Genomic DNA, 18968 nt, shown 5'->3' with positions numbered 1-18968 from the left:
GCTGGTATATTTTTGCCTCTAAATATTTCGGTTCTCGGTTTAATTATCCAGAAATGTCGTTGGTTAGCCATCCGACTACTGGGATTCTGAAAAAACGCAAAGATAAAGACAGAGGCAGGACGCCGAGGTCCAAAACTGCAGACGCTTCTCCTAAGCCAGTCGCCAGTTCACTGTTACTCAGTGAGGCGCTTTCGCAGCCCCCTGATACCAGCTACTTCTGATTCGCAGGCCTCTACTGAGATTCATTTGAAGTCCAATATGCCGCAAGATACTTCAACTATGGAACCCGCGGATGTCTATACCTTGGATGGGTCTGGAGCGGCTGAGCAGGCACTGGCTTCCGAGGATGTATTCAGGTCTACGGACTTGCATATTAAATCAATGCCTCCTTCATTACTAAGGCCTAAATCTCGATCCATGTCTAAAAAACCGATGCCCAGGCCACGTGCTCAGGCCCCTATGCCTAAAAAACAAATGATAAAAATGGCTGAAGATCTAATAACTCTAATCAGGGGTTGTCACCCCCCCCCCCCCCAAAGAGGCCTAGGGCTGAGCTTGATTATAAATCTTCTGATCAGGATTCTGTTTCTACTGACTCTTCTGATGACCTGGAGTTGTCCTTACCTACTTATGAGGATTTTGATGCAGAGGATTCTATTCCTTCTGCTTCCCCTCTTGAGGATTTTTCTTTTGGGAAAACTTTACATACTCTAAGGGAGCATTTTCACTGGGAAAGCCAGGAATTTTCTGATTCAAAAAAGAGGCTTAGGGATTTCCTTCTACTACCTCAGCATAGGTCTTTGGCTATTCCTCCTGTACTAGACATTGTTGTTGAAGTTTACTTGGAATCCAGTTGGGCCGCTGATGCCCTGCCTCCTGCTCCTAGTAAACCTGACAGATACTATAAAGTTTCTGAGTCCCACAAGTTCCTTTTCAAAAATCCAATTGCCGATCCAGAAACTATTTCTCAGGGGCCCAAGGGCATTAAGGCTTCTACTGCTAAAAATCCTACCTCTTCTGATAGAGACTCTAGGGTGCTGGATAGATGGGGTAAAAAGGTTTATACTTCAGCAACCTTGGCAATCAAAGCTTTAAACTGCCAGTTTCATATGTTAAAATATCAGCAACATGTCATTGCACTGCTTAAACAGAAAATGATGTTGATTCCTGACTGTGTGGATAATAAAGATTTACAGGATTTAATGCATTCTGCTGAGCAAGTTGGAAAACATACTTTGCAACGTGGTTTTGATTGTTTAGAATCCTCTTGCAGGGCTGCTGTTTCTGGGTCTGTGCTTAGAAGGCGTGCTTGGCTTAAGGAGCAATCTTTGCCTGATCATTTTAAAGCTAAATTGTTGGATGCTCCTTTAAATCAGGACCACCTGTTTGGCAACAAGGCTGAAGAAGTTCTTAAAAGGATGGAAGATAAAGCTAAATCTATGCAAACTGTTAAAGATTTTTTACAAGTGCAGCCTCTTAGATTTAGTAGGCACTGGCCTACTTAAGAACTGGTCCTTTCCAGTCCCTTCCAGGTCTTCTCAAGCCAAACCCAGACACAGCAAACACCCCAGGTTTCAGTCCCAGGGTCTCTCAGAACCAAGCAGTTGGGGGCCTCCACTTCCAAATCCGGGAATAACAAGACCCCCCCCCTATGGTAAGCAGTCTCAATGACTTCCTTTTAAAATTTCCAAGCACTTATCTTCTGACCGCCCCTTTGGGGGGGGGGGTATTGCTCTTCATGCAAAGAACAGGGAACTCCTAACCCAGGACAAATGGGTTTTAAATACAGTGTCCCAGGGATACAGATTTCATTTCCACACATTGCCAACACCAAATGGGTGGCCAGACATGCCCCCAAATCAGTGGGCAGAGGCTCAAAAACAAGTACTTTCTCTATTAAGCATGGGGGCTATTCAGCTGGTACCAGAAGAGGAAAAGGGACAAGGTTTCTACTCCAGACTTTTCCTGGTACCCGGAAAAGACAAATCATGGCATCCAATCCTGGACCTGTCTAATCAAAACACCTTTCTGGAGATTCCGAAATTCAAGATGCTGACTCTTCACCAATTACTTCCTATGCTAGGCAAAGACATCTGGTTGGCAACACTATATTTAAAAGAAGCATACCTGCACATCCCAATTAGGGAATCTTGCAGAAGATACCTACGCTTCAAAGCAGGCTACACGCATTATCAGTTCTCTGCACTGCCTTTTAGCTTGCCTACTGCACCCTGGGTATTCACAAAGTGCCTGGCTCCAGTTACTGCATTTTGCAGGTAAAGAAGTATTAAAATATACCCATACCTGGACGATTGTCTAATTCAGGCAGAAACCCAGGGCATACTTTTGAATCATCTGGCATTTGTAAAAAGGGTTCCAACTTGTCTGGGGTACACCATAAATGAAAAGAAATCTCACCTGGTACCCTGTCAACAAATTATATTCCTGGGAGCAAGCTTAAATACAACTTTCCAGATGGCTTACCTCATGCCAGAAAAGCAAATTCATTTGATAACCTACTTCCAACAAGTGGCCACAAAAACCCTGCTATCTGCAAGACAAATACTACAAGCCTTGGGGTTCATGGCCTCTTGCATTATTCTAATTCCGTATGCAAGACTGCATGTGAGGAAACTACAGTGGTATCTAAAAAGCCTATGGGGTCAACATTCTCACAGCCTAGAAACAATGATTCCTATCATACCTTGCCTACGCCTAGAGTTTCTCTGGTGGGCAGAGGCCTGCCACCAAAACAAGGGACTATCATTCACACTACCCCCTGCCACCCAAACCCTAACAACAGATGCATCCGACTGTGCATTGGGGGGCTCACCTGGCAGGGAAGTGCATTCAGGGCAAATGGAACCCAAGTCAAATGCACCTGCATATCAATCAAAAAGAAATGTTAGCTGTACAGAATGCTCTGACAGCCTTCAAGGGCTACATTCTTCCAGGACAACTAATGGTAAAGACTGACAACATCACGGTTATGTATGTGGCACATAAACAATCGGGGGGGTACACATTCCTACCCCCTCTGCAGACCAGCCATGGCATTGTGGAACACAGCCTTGAGCTACCAAATGCACCTACAAGCCCAATTCCTGCCAGGAAAATTAAATACACTGGCAGACGGACTAAGCAGAAATCTCATGGACCCACACGAGTGGAAACTGGAACCAAGGATTTTCAACATGTTGACAAGCGAATTGGGGAGCCCAGACATAGACCTATTTGCCTCCCTCAGAACTACCAATTGAACAAGTTTTGCACAAGGACTCCCCACAAACAAGCCTGGAAAGTGGATACTCTGTAATTCAGTTGGAAAAACCTATCAGTCTACGCCTTCCCTCCCACTGCCTCTGCTCTCCAAAGTTCTGCTAAAAGTCAAACAGGACAAACCAAGGATGATTTTGATTACTCCACACTGGCCGCGCCAACACTGGTACCCCCTCTTGCGCAGCATGTCGCAGTTATCTCCATGGCACCTGCCTCAGACCCCTTCCCTGCTGTCTCAGCAGGAGAACCAGATTCTGCACTCTGTTTCCAACACTGAACCTTGCCGCTTGGCTAATTACTTAAACTCACCCTTGTCATCCCTCAGCAAACCTGTGATGGATGTCATCTTAGAGGCAAGGGGCCTAGTACTAGACAATCTTATGCTGAAAATGAAAAAGATTCTGTGCCTGGAACCAGATTCAAGAGATGAGCACAGCAGTGCCCAATTTACCTCAGATTTTGCAATATTTAACTGAGATGCTTCACAAGGGCCTGTCTTTTTCCTCCATTAAAATCCATGCCTTGGCCATCAGCTCATTATAACACAGAACCCTCCCCTCTTCTCTAATCCTTTGCTCAAGCAGTACCTCAGAGGGGCCAGAAATTTGAGACCACCTAGGAGAGCTTCAAATCCTGTCTGGGACCTTAACTTTTTATTGGAGAAACTCACCCTACATCCTTTCGAGCCAGCTGCTACTGCAGACAAAATATTTTCTTGGAAGATGGCTTTCCTTTTAGCAATCACTTCAGCTAGGATATCTGAATTACAGGCCCTTATGGCAGTGGACCCTTTCATCATCTTTCATGCGGACAGGTTTCACTCAGGACCAGTCCATCCTTTATACCCAAGGTGGTATCCAGTGTGGCTCTTAATCAGTCCATTCATTTGCCAACCTTCTTTCCCAATCCACAGAACATAAGGGGAATGGATTCTGCATTCCTTGGATGTGCACAGACAACTTAGATTCTACTTGGACAGGACTAAACCTCGAAGAAAATCTGAACAACTGCTGGTAGCATTTGCTGCAGGGGCAGTGGGGAAGGCTATTTCAAAACAAACCATTTCTAAATAGATAAGCCATTGCATTAATTTTTGCTGTAAGCACCATGAAAAACCTATCCCCAGGGGATCAGATCTCACTCCACCAGGGCTGCATCTACTTCTGCAGCCTTTCTCAGAGGTGTTCCTACCAGGGACATCCTAGAAGCTGCCACCTGGAGTTCTGTACATAATTTCACCAAGCATTATCATTTGCCAATTTTCTCTAAAACTCCTCCTCCCAACTATAGCTTTGGAAATCTACCCAAATGTAATGACTGCAACAGTGAAACACGAAGAACATAGTACAGTTGTGTACACTTACCATAAATGTACATGTTTGAGTGTATTCACTGTTGCAGTCCTGGTTACCCTCCCTCCAGCCCCCTAACTTTTTCTGGATATACCTCTACTTTAATTTACTATGCTTAAAAGCCTTTTTGGTGTATTTGCTTTTTGTTGGAGGTATACCTTTGTGTTTTTATGTTTATTTGCTTCCCATTAGGGGACCACCCGACATCTGGGGATGGTGTCGGTTGCATGTTTTATACCGCTGACGTCATGGAAGAAGGGACAGCAACCGACACAGGACCCAAGACTTTGTTAATCAGGCCAACTGAGGGCAACCTGCAAGCAAATTACCCAAATGTAATGACTGCAACAGTGAATACACTCAACATCTACATTTATGGTAAGTGTACGCAACTGTACTTTTCCTTAAGTCCTATTTTGCTGCTGTGGCAGTGTTGTGAAAGTGTCATTTTTCCGTGAGTTTGAGTAGCATTGGAGTTTATTATGTTTAATGTGAGGGTACAGAGTGAAGTCCACTGTGAGTAAGCTTCTTCAGTAAGGATATTGTGCTTTAGTTCATGTAACTGTCCCTTTGATGAAACGGGACTCAAAGAAATAATTTATATTACTACTTTTTGACATTTGCTCATATTTTTTTTTCATCTGGTATATTTTTTTTATTTCCTAGGTCATTGTGGGTGTCTGCATTTATAGGATCAATGGGTTGCTCAGTGATTAGCAAAAGCTTTATTCCTTTATCCACACTGGACAGACAGTATGTATAGTATTCTGTCTTTGCACAATTGTATATGCAATTTGACCTCATCCTACTCTATTACCTTTCCCTGTCTACCTGTATATTTATTTGCTCCCAATACCCGATTCCTCTGCCAGTTTTCTCTCGTAACTTCCAGCATTTTCTTGCTTGTTTTCTGTACTCCTACTTGCAGTCATCCCTAATTGGAGAAAGTCTCATTTCTCCATTCATGTGTTGGCATAGTTTTTTTGAATACTTTATGCAAATTTATGGATATTAAACATTTTATGTGCTTATTATTCTCTTTAAGGCTCTGCATCCAAAATCCCACTCTGTTCTTCTTTCTTGAACCCCCACCGGTTTCACTGTCCCTAACCACTTTGAATTATACCCTTATGCTTGTGTTATGTATGTGAGCCATAACTGTATAACTCTAAAATATCCCTTCTAATCAGGTAATCTGAAACCACCTTGTTCTTTTGGGATGATAAATTTTTATTTTTCACAACTTCTCTTCTAGTTGATGAAAATATTCCTAGTACATATATAAGGCTATGCAGCTTTCGAGACAAAGCCTGGAAACACTATCAGAAAAATAAAACTTCCATCACCCTGAATGAATACAAACTACTTCGTAACAAAGTCAAAAGATTTATTGCATCTGACCGCAAATCTTATTTCTCCATACTTCAAAATAACAACAAGACAAACCTAAAAAAATCCTGGAATAGTATCACCTCCCTCCCCAATCCTGGTAGAAAAGAAAACCCCTGTTCTGATCCAAATGCCTCCGACCTGGACTTAGCCACTCAGTTTAACTCCTTCTTCATTGACTCCATAGGTAAACTAACATCAACCTTCACTGATAATGCTATATCCTCATCTCAACCCCTTCCCTTCTCCATCAAAAACGTCTGAACTTGAAACCATGCTCCAACACCCCTGATAACATTCCTTCCTGCTTTCTAAAAATAGTTGCTGAAGCCATTACTTTCCCTATCTGCATTCTAATAAATCAGTCAATCCAAGAAGGCTATGTATGTCAAGAATATAGTGACAAAATACACATGAACCACATTTATGCATGCGACCTATTTTACAAGTAGGCAGAATGTGTAAGGCTGACTTTACATTTTGTCCTTTTTTATAGACAAAAATGGGGGAAGCACCCAAACGTTCCCTTAAGGTGTATCTCTCTGCAAAATTTCCCAGTTCTTATAAAGAATGTTCCTAATCATATAGCTATCATTGCTAAATGTAAGGAAAGCATGAGAAATGTTTTTATTATTATTGCTCATTGTTTCATCATTACCATTTATAATAGGAATATTAACATTGTTACTGTCCATTGATGAAACAGAAGAAACTGCCTCAGTCATTTCAGTAGGGACCATCCTATTGTGCTTATCACCCAAAATGGGTCTAAAATGCCCCCTAGCTCTTTTTTCAATAACTTCCTGACTTAGTTCATTAACCGAGTCAGAGTACCCTCTATGGTAAGAACAACAGTATAACAAGAGACTCGCCTCTCTTGGCTATTCTATCTCTCCCCCTTTTTTTTAACCCTCATTATCTAAAATTTTTCTAATTATCTTTTCCTTCCTCTTTGCCTCTATACTCTTTTTAAAATCCTTTTCGCTACTTTACCTTTTATCTTTACATACTACGCCAATCTTTGCTGTTTTTGGTATATGACTCATCAGTTAAATATTAAGCTTAGAAATTCTTACTTATTTGTAACTACACTCTTAATAATCTTGTATTCCTTACAATTATAACCATTTATATTTCTGAACTCTGCATTGTACCTACATGTGCTATAATGTTGATTCTAATTGCCATGCACGTTTAATCTGCTTTACTTATTTTATGTACTTTTTTCTTTTTTTTTTTATTAACTTGATACTTATTCAACATATTGTATGTAATTACTGTGGAGCTTTTCTCCCTGGGGTCTCCACTGAAGAAGGGTTGTGTCCCAGCTGGACTAACCCAGTAAACAAATGTCAAATAAATATTCCCAATTTCTGACTTATCACCATCTTCTTCCCATCTCAAAAATTCCTGAAAAATGCATCCACCTACAACTTTTACTCTGCCTCATAGATAACCACCTGCTTACTCCCACACAGCATGGATTCAGACCTGGCCACAGCACTGCCACTGCTCTCCTCTCCTTCCTTGAAACTGTTAACAAAACTCGTGATTCTGGCTGTCTTGTATCTACACTCCTTCTAGACCTATCAAAGGCCTTCGATACCATCTCTTACAACCTTCTTCTAGCTAAACGCTCTAATCTTAATCTGTCTTTCTCCTCTCTCAATTGGTTTACCAGCTACCTCTCTAATAGGCAATAAGCAGTCATATGGGAAAAGCCACCGCCTCCTTCCTTAATACTCCTACAGGTGTAACCCAGGGTTCCGTATTAGGTCACCTACTGTTCAATATTTTCATAAATAACTTCCACCAGACCATCCCTAATGCAAAACGTATGCAATATGCAGATGACTGTACAGTCATCTTTTCTGCTACCTCCACCTGTACTCTCATAAAATTAACCCAAGATGCCTTCTCTTCCACTGAACAATGGATGTTGGATAACCACCTAGCACTCAATGCATCAAAAACTAAACTTATATTTACCCCCTTCTAAAACCACCACCATAGACAAAAACTATTCTCCATCACTAGTCAGAACAATCTTCTTCTTCTTCTTCTTTTGGCTTTTCCCGGTTAGGGGTCGCCACAGCGGATCACCTGTTTTCATTTCTTCCTGTCTTCTCTGCATCTTGCTCTGTCACACCAACCACCTGCATGTCCTCTCTCACCACATCCATAAACCTTATCTTAGACTTCCTCTTATCCTCTTACCTGGCAGCTTCATCCTTAACATCCTTTTCCCAATATACCCAGCATCCCTCCTCAGCACATGTCCAAACCAATGCAATCTTGCCTCTCTGGCTTTGTCTCCAAATGGTTCAATCTGGGCTGACCCTCTAATATACTTATTCCTAATCCTGTCTACCCTCGTAACATCCAGTGCAAATCTTAACATCTTTAACTCTGCCACATCCAGCTCTGACTCCTGCCTTTTAGTCAATGCCACTGTCTTCAACCCATATAACATAGCTGGTCTCACTACCCTTTTGTAGACCTTCCCTTTCACTCTGTCACAAATCACTCCTGACACTCTTCTCCACCCACTCCACCCTGCCTGTACTGTCTTCTTCACCTCTCTTCCACACTCGCCCTTACTCTGAACTGTTGATCCCAAGTATTTAAACTCATCCACCTTTGCCAACTCTACTCCCTGCATCCTCACCATTCCTCTGTCTTCCCTTTCATTTACATACATATATTCCATCTTAGTCTGGCTGACCTTCATTCCTCGCCTCTCTAGAGCATATCTCCACCTCTCCAGGGTCTCCTCAACCTGTTCCCTACGCTCACTACATATCACAATGTCATCTGCAAACATCATAGTCCACAGGGGCTCCTGCCTGATCTCGTCTGTCAACCTGTCCATCACCAGTGCAAATAAGAAAGGGCTCAGAGCTGATCCTTGATGTAATCCCACCTCCACCTTGAACGCATCTGTCACTCCTACTGCAGATCTCACCGCTGTCGCACTACCCTTGTACATATCCTGTACCACTCTTACATACTTCTCTGTCACTCCCGACTTCCTATAGTCAGAACAATACATCTCTCGAAGTAGTATCCTATGCCATACTACTAGGTGTCCTCATTGATGATCAGCTTAAGTTTGATACCCACCTACAAACAAATATCAGAAAAACCCACCAGAAACTTGGTATGCTTTACCACCACAATCACTACCTCACTCCTACTGTTCTGTCCACCACATACCTCATTCCTTCACTCCTATATGGTGCCCCACTTCTTACTAACCTACAATCTTCTCTCAAGACAAAACTCTCTTCCTGCTGCAACAAAATTTCCAAGTTCGCCACAGGCTACAAATCCTCCACCCACCACTGTAATGTCCTTCACAAACTAAATTGATTAGAGTTGCCCAGTTATCTTACCTATGTTCAACTCGCCCATGCTCACAAACTTATCTTCAGTCCCTGTCTCTGCCCTTCCCTTGCCTCCATTTTCAAAATGCACCTACCTGATAGACTTCTAAGATCCAATAACCAAAATCTGATTAAACTGCACAAGCCTGCCCACTCACCAAGCAAACATCTACTATCCTTCGCTTTAGCATACCTTTGGAACTCCCTGCCACCTCATATCCGTACCACCCATAACCTCTCTATCTTTAAGACCTTGCTTCACTCACATCTCGTATCCCTCTGGGAATGTTCCTGCTCTCACCCCACATAACTCCCGTGGCATTGCACCGTATTTTTTCCCTCTCCTCCCTTTCTCTTTTACCACCTCTCACTACACTACCTTTCTCTCTACCTCCTCCTTTTCTCTCTGCTTCTTCTAACTTTGCCCTCTTTGCTCACTTCTCCCCTGTCCCATTTACCCTACTGTAACTCTCATAGGATACCTATGTGAAACTCTTTTGCTTCTAGTGTTATATTTCTATAGTATGAACAAATATATTTGTAAATATTTACTAATGGTTTTCCTAAGTTCTCTTGTTAATTTTTTTCTACTAAACTGTATTTTTAATACTATATTTCTTCACCTGTATTACTATATTGCTAATAATTTGTTTATATTATACAATGTCTTTATGGAGCTTTTCTTCCTAGGAATCCATTGAAAATGGGCTCTTCGTGGCCCAATGGACCATCCTGGTAAACAAACTAAAAATAAATAAGTAAATAAATGGACTAAAAACATTTCCACTTGTTCTATTTTACTATTCATTTTCATAAACTAGAGCTTCCAGTTTCTCAGTTTTTGTGTCTTTTGTTTAGTCTCTTCTCTCATATCCTTGGCTGCTGTAACTGAAGCCTTTTTAATCTACACTCCTAAATACTTCACCTTTTTTCCCCACAAATATGGGTATGGGTGAACAGCATCATGAATAAGTACATAATTGAAGGCTATAGCGCATGTGTGTCACCTTCATTCATTTATTTCCTGAAAATACTTCAAACTTTTCAAAATGCACTACAGCATTAACGTCTACTCTTCTGGATTTATTAAGTGCAAAATATCCGCAAATGAAGCTGACTTTTCTTGATTATCATGCCAGTTGTATCCTTGGATTTCTGCGTCCCTTATTTACTTTTCCAGTGGCTCTGAATGTAAAGCAAATCACAAAGGAGAAAGATAACATCTCTGCCTGGTTCCACTGTTCAAACACAACTTTAATTCTTGCCTCTGACTCTTAGTATAGCCTCCTAATTAACCTTATTGTATCAAGGAATGCAAATATTTCCATTGTCATACGCATAAAATTCCAGAGTACTCTGTCAAATACTTTCTGTGCATCAAGACCCACTAACTACATTGGTATTTTCTTATTCTCCTCCTCTCTGGATCATCCTTGTTCTATTAATTTTGTCAGATGTTTGCCTCCCCTCCACAAAACCATGTTGATGCATATCTGTCAATTTTGACAACACCTGTGCTATTCTTTTAGCTAGTATAGACATAAGCACTTTATAGTTAGTGTTTAAAATTTAAGTAGGTGTATGTAAGGTGGGGTCTGAAGGGTCTTTACCCTTTTTGGAGATATATAGCCACCACAGCTTTCTTTCAAAATGCTGATGGCTTCCCCTGTATTTAAAGTACTTTTAAACAGAAGCTTCCAGATCCTGATCACTTTCTTCCTTCCCAACTTCCACAAGACTGTCTGTCATCTGTTCTGGGAGTCTTCCCTGCATATTGATTATAGATCACCGTTTTTCTCATCTCCTCCTTCCTTAACTATAAGTTGTTGTGCATCATCTTTCTCTAACCTGGGCATAACTAAATCTTCCATGTTATTCCCATTTGTGCTGTCTCTTGGTTTCCACATTCATCTGCTTTCTACAATTTTCATAAAAATTGCTAAATATATCTAATGTCTTTATAGGATCTCTGGCTATTTTTCTTGTCCTGTGCTCCCTAATTTTGATGACAGCCTTTTCAAGTTTCTGTTGCTTAAGTCATTGTGCTAAAAGTTTTGGGGAATAATATATAAATTCTGTTAGAGTTCCTAGTACTAAATTTGTGTATTCTATACCAAATATTTTCATACATTTCTTCAGAAATCTACCCTTGTTATATTTTCCTTCTAGGTCCTCCTGATACATCCTCACTCTTTCAAATCAAGCCACAGTCCCCATCTATAAGTAATATTCCCTGTTGAAAACTGATTATTTTTCACATAATTTTCTTAAGCTCCATAATAGCAGTTGTTAATGGAATGTAAATACATGACAATGTAACCCTCATACCTTGCCATTAGCCCCATACTACCACAAATCCACCATTGCTGCCCCTTTTCCCCTCTTTGATTTATTGAAGCTTCTCTACCAATCAGTATTATTGATATCATCCCTATGGTCCCCTTTGCCATACTCCATATGAAGAAGCTCTACTGGTACTTGAAATCCACCTTTTCCCAACAGTCTCATCCCCCAAGTACACAGATTCCTCTTCTGCCTTGCCTTAAGAAGGAGATACTGTGGTGGATGCCACAGATGAAGCTCAACTAAGGTCTTATCTTCGAACCACAGACACCACACAGGACCTGCTCTCAGATAAACACAGAAGATGCATGGGGAACATGGATAGGTGATCTGAGTGTTCGGGACAATACCAACTAATTTAAGGTCATGGCACATCAGTCTGATGGAGATTAGGGCACTAATACAGGCATTGCAGGTCTTTTTCCCTTCTTGGAAACCAGGTGCCTTAAAAGTGTTCACAGACAAAACAACGGCCTTGTGGTACATGTACAAGGAGGAGCAAATCTTGCCAGCTAACTGCTCTAGTGGCATAGGTGCAGGCCTCACAAGTAAACCTGTTCCTCCTAGTTATTTACATTCCTTCACAGGACAGTGTCCTGGTGGACTTTCTAAGCAGACCAAGGGATCCCTACAAATGGATGCTGAACAGAGAGATTTTCCTAGATGTAATCCACCAGTCGAAGGGTGCCACAGATGGATCTTTTTGCCTCCATTAACAACAAACAACTTTCCCTCTTTTGCACCAGGGCCTGCTGTCCTTAAGGTTAGAAAATGGCCACAATCTCCTTTCCTTGGAAGGGGGAGTTTCCTGTATGCCTTCCCTCCACTTCCTCTTCTTCTTGAGGTCTTGATAAAGATCCTAAGTCTATCCAAATATCTTACTGGTGACTCACTACTGTTGGCCAAGGCAGCAGTAGTTCCCCGTTCTCTTTTAGCTAAGTAAGGGACATCACCAGAAGCTGCACTCCACAGTGGACTTCCTCACATAGCAGAAGGGCTCACTACTTCATCCCTCAACCTAATATTATGGATGCTAGGATTCTGATCTCTTGTAGATACCACTTTTCTGAGGATGTGCTTAAGGTTCTCCACGATGCAAAAAAATTAACACAAGAAAATCTTGCATGACAAAATGGAAAAAATACTGTATGGTGTCTGGCTAAAAATTAGAACCCTGTACAGGCTAATACTTCAGTGGTTGTCTATTTGTCTGAATTGTTGCACTGTGGTCTAGCATACTCATCTGTTAAGGCACACATTTCAGCCATATCTGTGTGCCTACCTCTGGAACCTCTGTTTCTGACCAGATTGGAGGTAACACTGTTCTTAAATGGTGTACTACACCTGAAATCTCCAAAGAAAGCTATCCCTCTTGCTTTGGGACCTCAGCTTTTTACTGGAAAGCCTCTATCCCTTGTTTTGAACTAGCAGCATCTACCTCTTTCAAATTTTGTACTTGGGAAGACTATTCTTCTGGTAACTGTCACATCTGCCAGATGTGTTTCCAAGCTACAGACCCTTATGGCAACCCATCCCTTCCGTATTTTCCTAAGGACAGAGTGTTTTTAAGGGAAATCTCTCCTTCATACCTGAAGTAGTAAATGAACGGTCAGGCCACAAATCTTCCCACTTTCTTCCCTAATCCACAGTATAAGGAAGAAGGGATTCTACTTTCTCTTGATGTGCACAGATGTCTTAGATTCTTCCTGGATAAGACTCTTGAGTGTTCACAAGTCCTACGAATTGATTCTCTTTCCAGTATTCCAAGTTAGGAAACCCACTTTCAAAACGGACTGTTGCTGACTGTATTTCTAAATCCATTTCCTTTTGCTATACTCATAATGTCAAATCTTTACCCTTTCCAGCAAAGGCTCTTTCTACTATAGCAGTGGGCCTCATCTTGAGCTTTTTATAAAGGGAGTGACTCGAGAACAATTTTAGAAGCAGCTGCTTGGTCTTTGGCACATGCTTTTACCATGCATTACAGAGTGGATGTCTTTCTAAATCCCAGATCTGCCTTTACCATGCCAGTCCTCTCTGGCTTACCAGACAGTTCTCCTGTCTCCCTTCCAACCAACCTTCACACCTGTTAGGCTTTGGGAATCATTCAGAAGTTTGGAATATTGCAACAGCGATCTAGGAAAGACATAGTATAGTTGTTTCCCTGCCTACCATCCCTTCTCTAATTCTTTCTTCCTTTCTCCTCATGGACTGAGGGGGATCACTGCTTATCTGCTTCTGCCCTTGTAGTTGACTAGTTTGTCTCTTATGCCTCATCAGGTTTACTGACTTGGAGATAGTCTGAGGATTTATCTCATACATCCATTTATGTACACTTGTGTCTGCAAGGTTAGGTTTAACTTTGGATGTATGACTGTATGGGAGGTTTTTGCTTTGGCACCTTGGTTGATTGTCCAGGTTATTTGGCAAGATTTTTTTTATTTTATAAAGATAAAAGATAACCCAACAGTTTGGAATACTGCAGCAGTGATCAGTAGGGACATCTGCTGTTATGGTAAGCCTTACACCACTGTACTTTACTATTTTAACACAGTCAACATAGCTCAAACCTTCTTGTATTGTTTCTCCTGGCACAACAGTCCAAGTACTTGGCCATAATGCAGTGAAAATAATACCGAGCAATTTTCTTCCTTTTCATTTTTTTTTTTAGTTCATTTAATGTTCCATCTTCGTTCTGGTTTTCAGTCTCCCTTAGCATTGGCATCTGGCTCAATTTCAAGTTTCTCTTTATTCTTTTGATCAGTTCCTTGATATATCTGTTTCATACATTTATCTCTGAAATGATGGAAATAATTAAATTGGCACAGTATCTCTCTGACTCAGTTTACTGGTGAAAAGCTGAGAATCTCTATTCCCTTTAGCTTGCTGGTTTGTTTTCAGTTGACCAAACCTTTGTCTTCCACTCCTGCACAGTTTGTGTATATGATTTTGACCTGGAATCCCCTCTAAAGACTACTGGATGTTGCAACATGAATCTGTCCTGCCTCACAATATTCTTTGGTTGGAATGAATTTACTTTTTGCATGATATACAATGAATAGTCATGCTCCATGAAAATTGTCACCAACTTTCAGCCCCTTTCTTCTGACACATTTTGCTCAAGAACATCTCATTGTGCTGGTATGCTTGCATCTTTACCAACGTAGATAACAGTAGTTGCCTAACAGCAAGATTTGGACCATACAGACTATGTGCTCCTTCAGTTAGCATTAGCAGTTCTTGCATTGGAGCACCAGTCAAGTTACTTATTTGTGTCATCATAATTTCGATGCAATCTGTTTTCTATGATTTTTCTGGGGTGGCAGAGAACCCATATTCTCCTTCTCTATGCTGTGTCTTCAAGCTTTTTTTTGATACCAGTCTCCAAGTTCTGAACATCAGTCAGTTAATCTGAATGCTTACTTAGCAGTTCCTCTTTTTTTCAGCATTGTATTATTTGACTTAATAAATTCTTTTTGTGCCTCACTTATTTTGAGGATTTCTGAATTCAGTTGTTTTATCTAGGTTGCTGGAAGCCATCTCAGTTTCTAAAGTTACGAGATAGACTGCTTTCCACTGATCATCAGCCTAAACGTTTACTGCTCTTCTTTTCACAGGCTTTCCCATCAGTTTTCCTTTTTTGATGTTTAGGTGTTTTATTCAATGGTGAATAAACAAATGAATTCAAAGTCAATAACTTTCATTGGTGTTTTTGCTGAATTCTTTATTTTCTCACTGGGAGAGCTGTAATTTTGTTTTTCAATCAGTTGTCATCTTGGAATCAGTTGTATTTTCTCTTATAAGAAAACTGCAGAAACCTTGCGTGGGCCCTCTGAAATCTTATCTGCTAAAGTGCCATTTACTACAGCAGCTTTCTGTAGAAATGTGTTTGCTTAGAGTGTCTGTGAAGCAGCCACCTGGAGTGCTATGTACATGTTTTCCATTCTTTACAAAGTTGAACTTCCAGTGCAGAAGCAGGGCAAGTTTCACCGCTGCAATTTGCATGGTACGCTGTAAGCACAAACATTTCACTGGGCTTGTTAACTGCTTTAGTAATTTTCCCATGGATTAGGAGTTATGCTGCGCCAGTGGTCTTACGGTGTATATTGTACAGCTGGGTGACTACACTTTGTAAAGCAGTAAATATGCAAGTAGGTGTGCTGCTGCAGGTCAAGTTCTCACCTAACTTCCTCCTGTGTGTGTTCACTTTTCCTTACCTTGAGTGGTCAGAAGGTGAAAATGAGAAGGGAGTCACCAATCATTTACTGCAGGACAGAACACCATTTAGTTAATGGATATATATATATATATTTTGAGCATTGCACAACACAAAACAACAGAACTGATGCATGGAACTCGAGATAAAAATGAAAATGGCTGGGCTTTGACAGGAGTTCTGATAATGTATTATGTTCCCTAGATAGATTGGTAACTATGTCCGCAACTCAGGATGGATTGACGAGTATAATGCTCATCAGAAGGAGGCTGGGTAATCGGATCCATATCCCAAGAATGTTGGATAGTCAAAGCTACACCCCAGGAAGGAATTATGCCACAGTGTGTTCCTCAAGATTGCCGGGGTGATCTTGATTATGTTGTGAAGAAAGACCACACAAACCAGTACTCTTACAAGGAATGATGCCTTGTGTTTCCAAAGATGGGCTGTATTTGCAGTGCCAAATGGAAGACAGGAGTGTAGATACAGAATCATCCAATGTGATGATTCTAGCTTTGGCTCTAACCAGAATGGAGCCGCCCCTCGACATGGTTTTAGAGTGCGAACGTGTTCTGTGCATATTGAAGTAGGGTGGTAGAGAATGTAATGACTGAATGCAAACAAATTAATGATTATTTAGCTGTTTAATATTTACATTATAGTAATTGCAATATTAGAAGTACTGACAATTATTAATTTTACAAAACATTGTATGTAAATATATTCTTTAATCCGCAAAAAGGGAAAACTATCCTGTCTTGTTCATGTTGCTTAATTTAAACTAAGTATATTGAAATGTCGTGTATAAATTGTCTGAGGCACAGGCTGTAACACTGAAAGTTTCTTTTGCTCAGCCTGTCTCTGTGGTCAACAAAGTACAAGCAAAATATCTTTGAGAACTTTAACAGCATTGCCTTTGTTTCTGCCTTAGGATGATGAGTAATGGATACAAACGACCTTTAGAAGACAAAGATATGTGGTCTTTAAGTAAAGAAAATGCATCTGTGAATATTACACCTCACCTTATTAGGCAGTGGCAGAAGCAGTGTGCCAAAACGAAAAAGTAAGTTTTCATGTTTGTTACATGTATTGTTGTCAGATAGGATTTTTGTTTTTTTAAAGGAAAAGTGCAGTCCTAAAAAAAAAAATTGATAGTCACAAAGCAGTTAGCATTGCTGTGTCACAGTGCTTTGTTCTTCAGTTTGTTTTCCAGCTAGCGTACCTTGTGTGACAAATCTGTATGCCTTCTCATGTTGGTGTGCATTTTTCTTGAGTGATTCAGCTTCCTCCTACATCAGATATGACTTGGAGTAAATGAATTGGAAATTCTTCTGTTTGACCATCAGTATAGGTATAATGAGTCAATAAGTGTGTGCATGTCCTTTAGGGTCTATATTGAATTCTTGAAAGCCGACCATGTCGAATCGGACATTGTCGGCACGAGAATAGCGAAACTACAGAATGTCAAAGAAGTAAACAGAAATCTCTGTAAGGGGAGATTTCCATTTACTTCAATGTGTGGGGGATGCAGGGGGGACATGCCTCCCTGCCTACACCATTTAGTTTTTTTTTTTTTTTTTTTTTTTTGGAACATTCGATGTTTTAACAGATGTTCTTCGTGTTTCATTGTTGCAGTCATTACATTTGGGTTACCTGCTTGCAGTAGCCCTCAGTCAGCCTGATTAACAAAGTCTTGGGTCCTGCGTAGGTTGCTGTCCCTTCTTCCATGACGTCAGGTCGTCAGGGGTATAAAACATGCAGCCGACACAATTACATCAGTCTTTCTTGCCGTGCGGTGCCCGAAGCAGAAGCAGTTCGCATGTGCCAGTCGGCCGACTTCTAAAATTTTCGTTTGAGTTTCAGAACCAAAGTCTTCAACTAAAGCTAAGTACCCCATTGGGGAAACTTTTTCTTGCTCCTTACCGATGTCAGTAAAAGTTAATAATTGCATTACTTGTGGAAAGCAAATACCTCATAAAGATTTTCATTCATACTGTATTCCTTGACTAGGCCCTGACCACGAAGTACCTTGCTGTCGGTTTTGTGCTTTATTTAATCAGAGCACTATCTGTTATCAGTATATTTTTGCCTCTAAATATTTCGGTTCTCTGTTTAATTATCCAGAAATGTCGTCTGTTAGCCGTTCGACTACCGGGATTTTGAGAAAAACGCAAAGATAATGGCAGACAGGCTGCGGAGGTCCAAAACTGCCGACGACACTTCTAAGCCAGTCGCCAGTTCGCCGGTACTCCGTGAGGCGCTTTCGCAGCCCATGATACCCGCTACTTCTGATTCGCAGGCGTCTACTGAGACCCATTCAGAGTTTGGTATGCCGCGAGATGCTTCAGCTATGGAACCTGTGGATGTCTCTACCTTGGATGGGTCCGGAGCCACTGTGCAGGCACCGGCTTCTGAGGGTGTATTCAGGCCTACGGACTTAAATATTAAACAGACGCCTCCTTCTTCATTTAGGCCTAAATCTCGAACCATGCCTAAAAAAACGACGCCCAGGCCGCATGCTCAGGCCTCTATGCCTAAAAAAACAAATAAGAATGGCTGAAGATCTTATAACTCTAATCAGGGGAAGCCAACCTCCCCCTTTAAGAGACCTAGGACTGAAGTTGTTTATGAATCTTCTGACCAGGATTCTGATTTTTCGGATTCTTCTGATGATCTGGATTTGCCCTTATCTACTTATGAGGATTCTGATGCAGAGGACTCTATTCCCTCTGCTTCCCCTCCAGAGGATTTTTCTTTTGGTGAAACCTTACATACTCTAAGGGAGCATTTCCACTGGGAAAGCCAAGATTTTTCTGATTCAGAAAAGCGGACTTAGGGATTTCTTACTCCTGCCTCAGCATAGGCCTTTAACTGTTCCTCCTGTACTAGACATTGTTGATGATGCTTTTTCGGAATCTAGTTTGGCCCCTGATTCTTTGCCTCCTGCTCCCAGAAAACTTGACAGATATTACAGGGTTCCTGATTCACACAAGTTCCTTTTTA

The 18968-nt window shown here is 41.1% G+C and overlaps 1 protein-coding gene across 2 annotated transcripts in view; it reads left to right on the top strand.

The window, feature by feature from the left end:
* The window catches only part of ABCC1 (ATP binding cassette subfamily C member 1), a 1301041-nt gene that overhangs the window by 322957 nt on the left and 959116 nt on the right, over positions 1-18968 (top strand). For both annotated transcript variants that reach the window (XM_044089159.1, XM_044089158.1), the window contains exon 7: positions 16897-17028. In XM_044089159.1, coding sequence (XP_043945094.1) covers positions 16897-17028 — 132 coding nt within the window. The remainder of the gene's footprint in view (positions 1-16896; positions 17029-18968) is intronic.

This window comes from Protopterus annectens, chromosome 12.part0 (genome assembly GCF_019279795.1).
Source record: "Protopterus annectens isolate FY-2018-M chromosome 12.part0, PAN1.0, whole genome shotgun sequence".
In the NCBI taxonomy this organism is placed as follows: domain Eukaryota; kingdom Metazoa; phylum Chordata; order Ceratodontiformes; family Protopteridae; genus Protopterus; species Protopterus annectens.
Note: the sequence above shows the minus strand (reverse complement) of the source record. Positions and strands in the feature narration are given on the sequence as shown.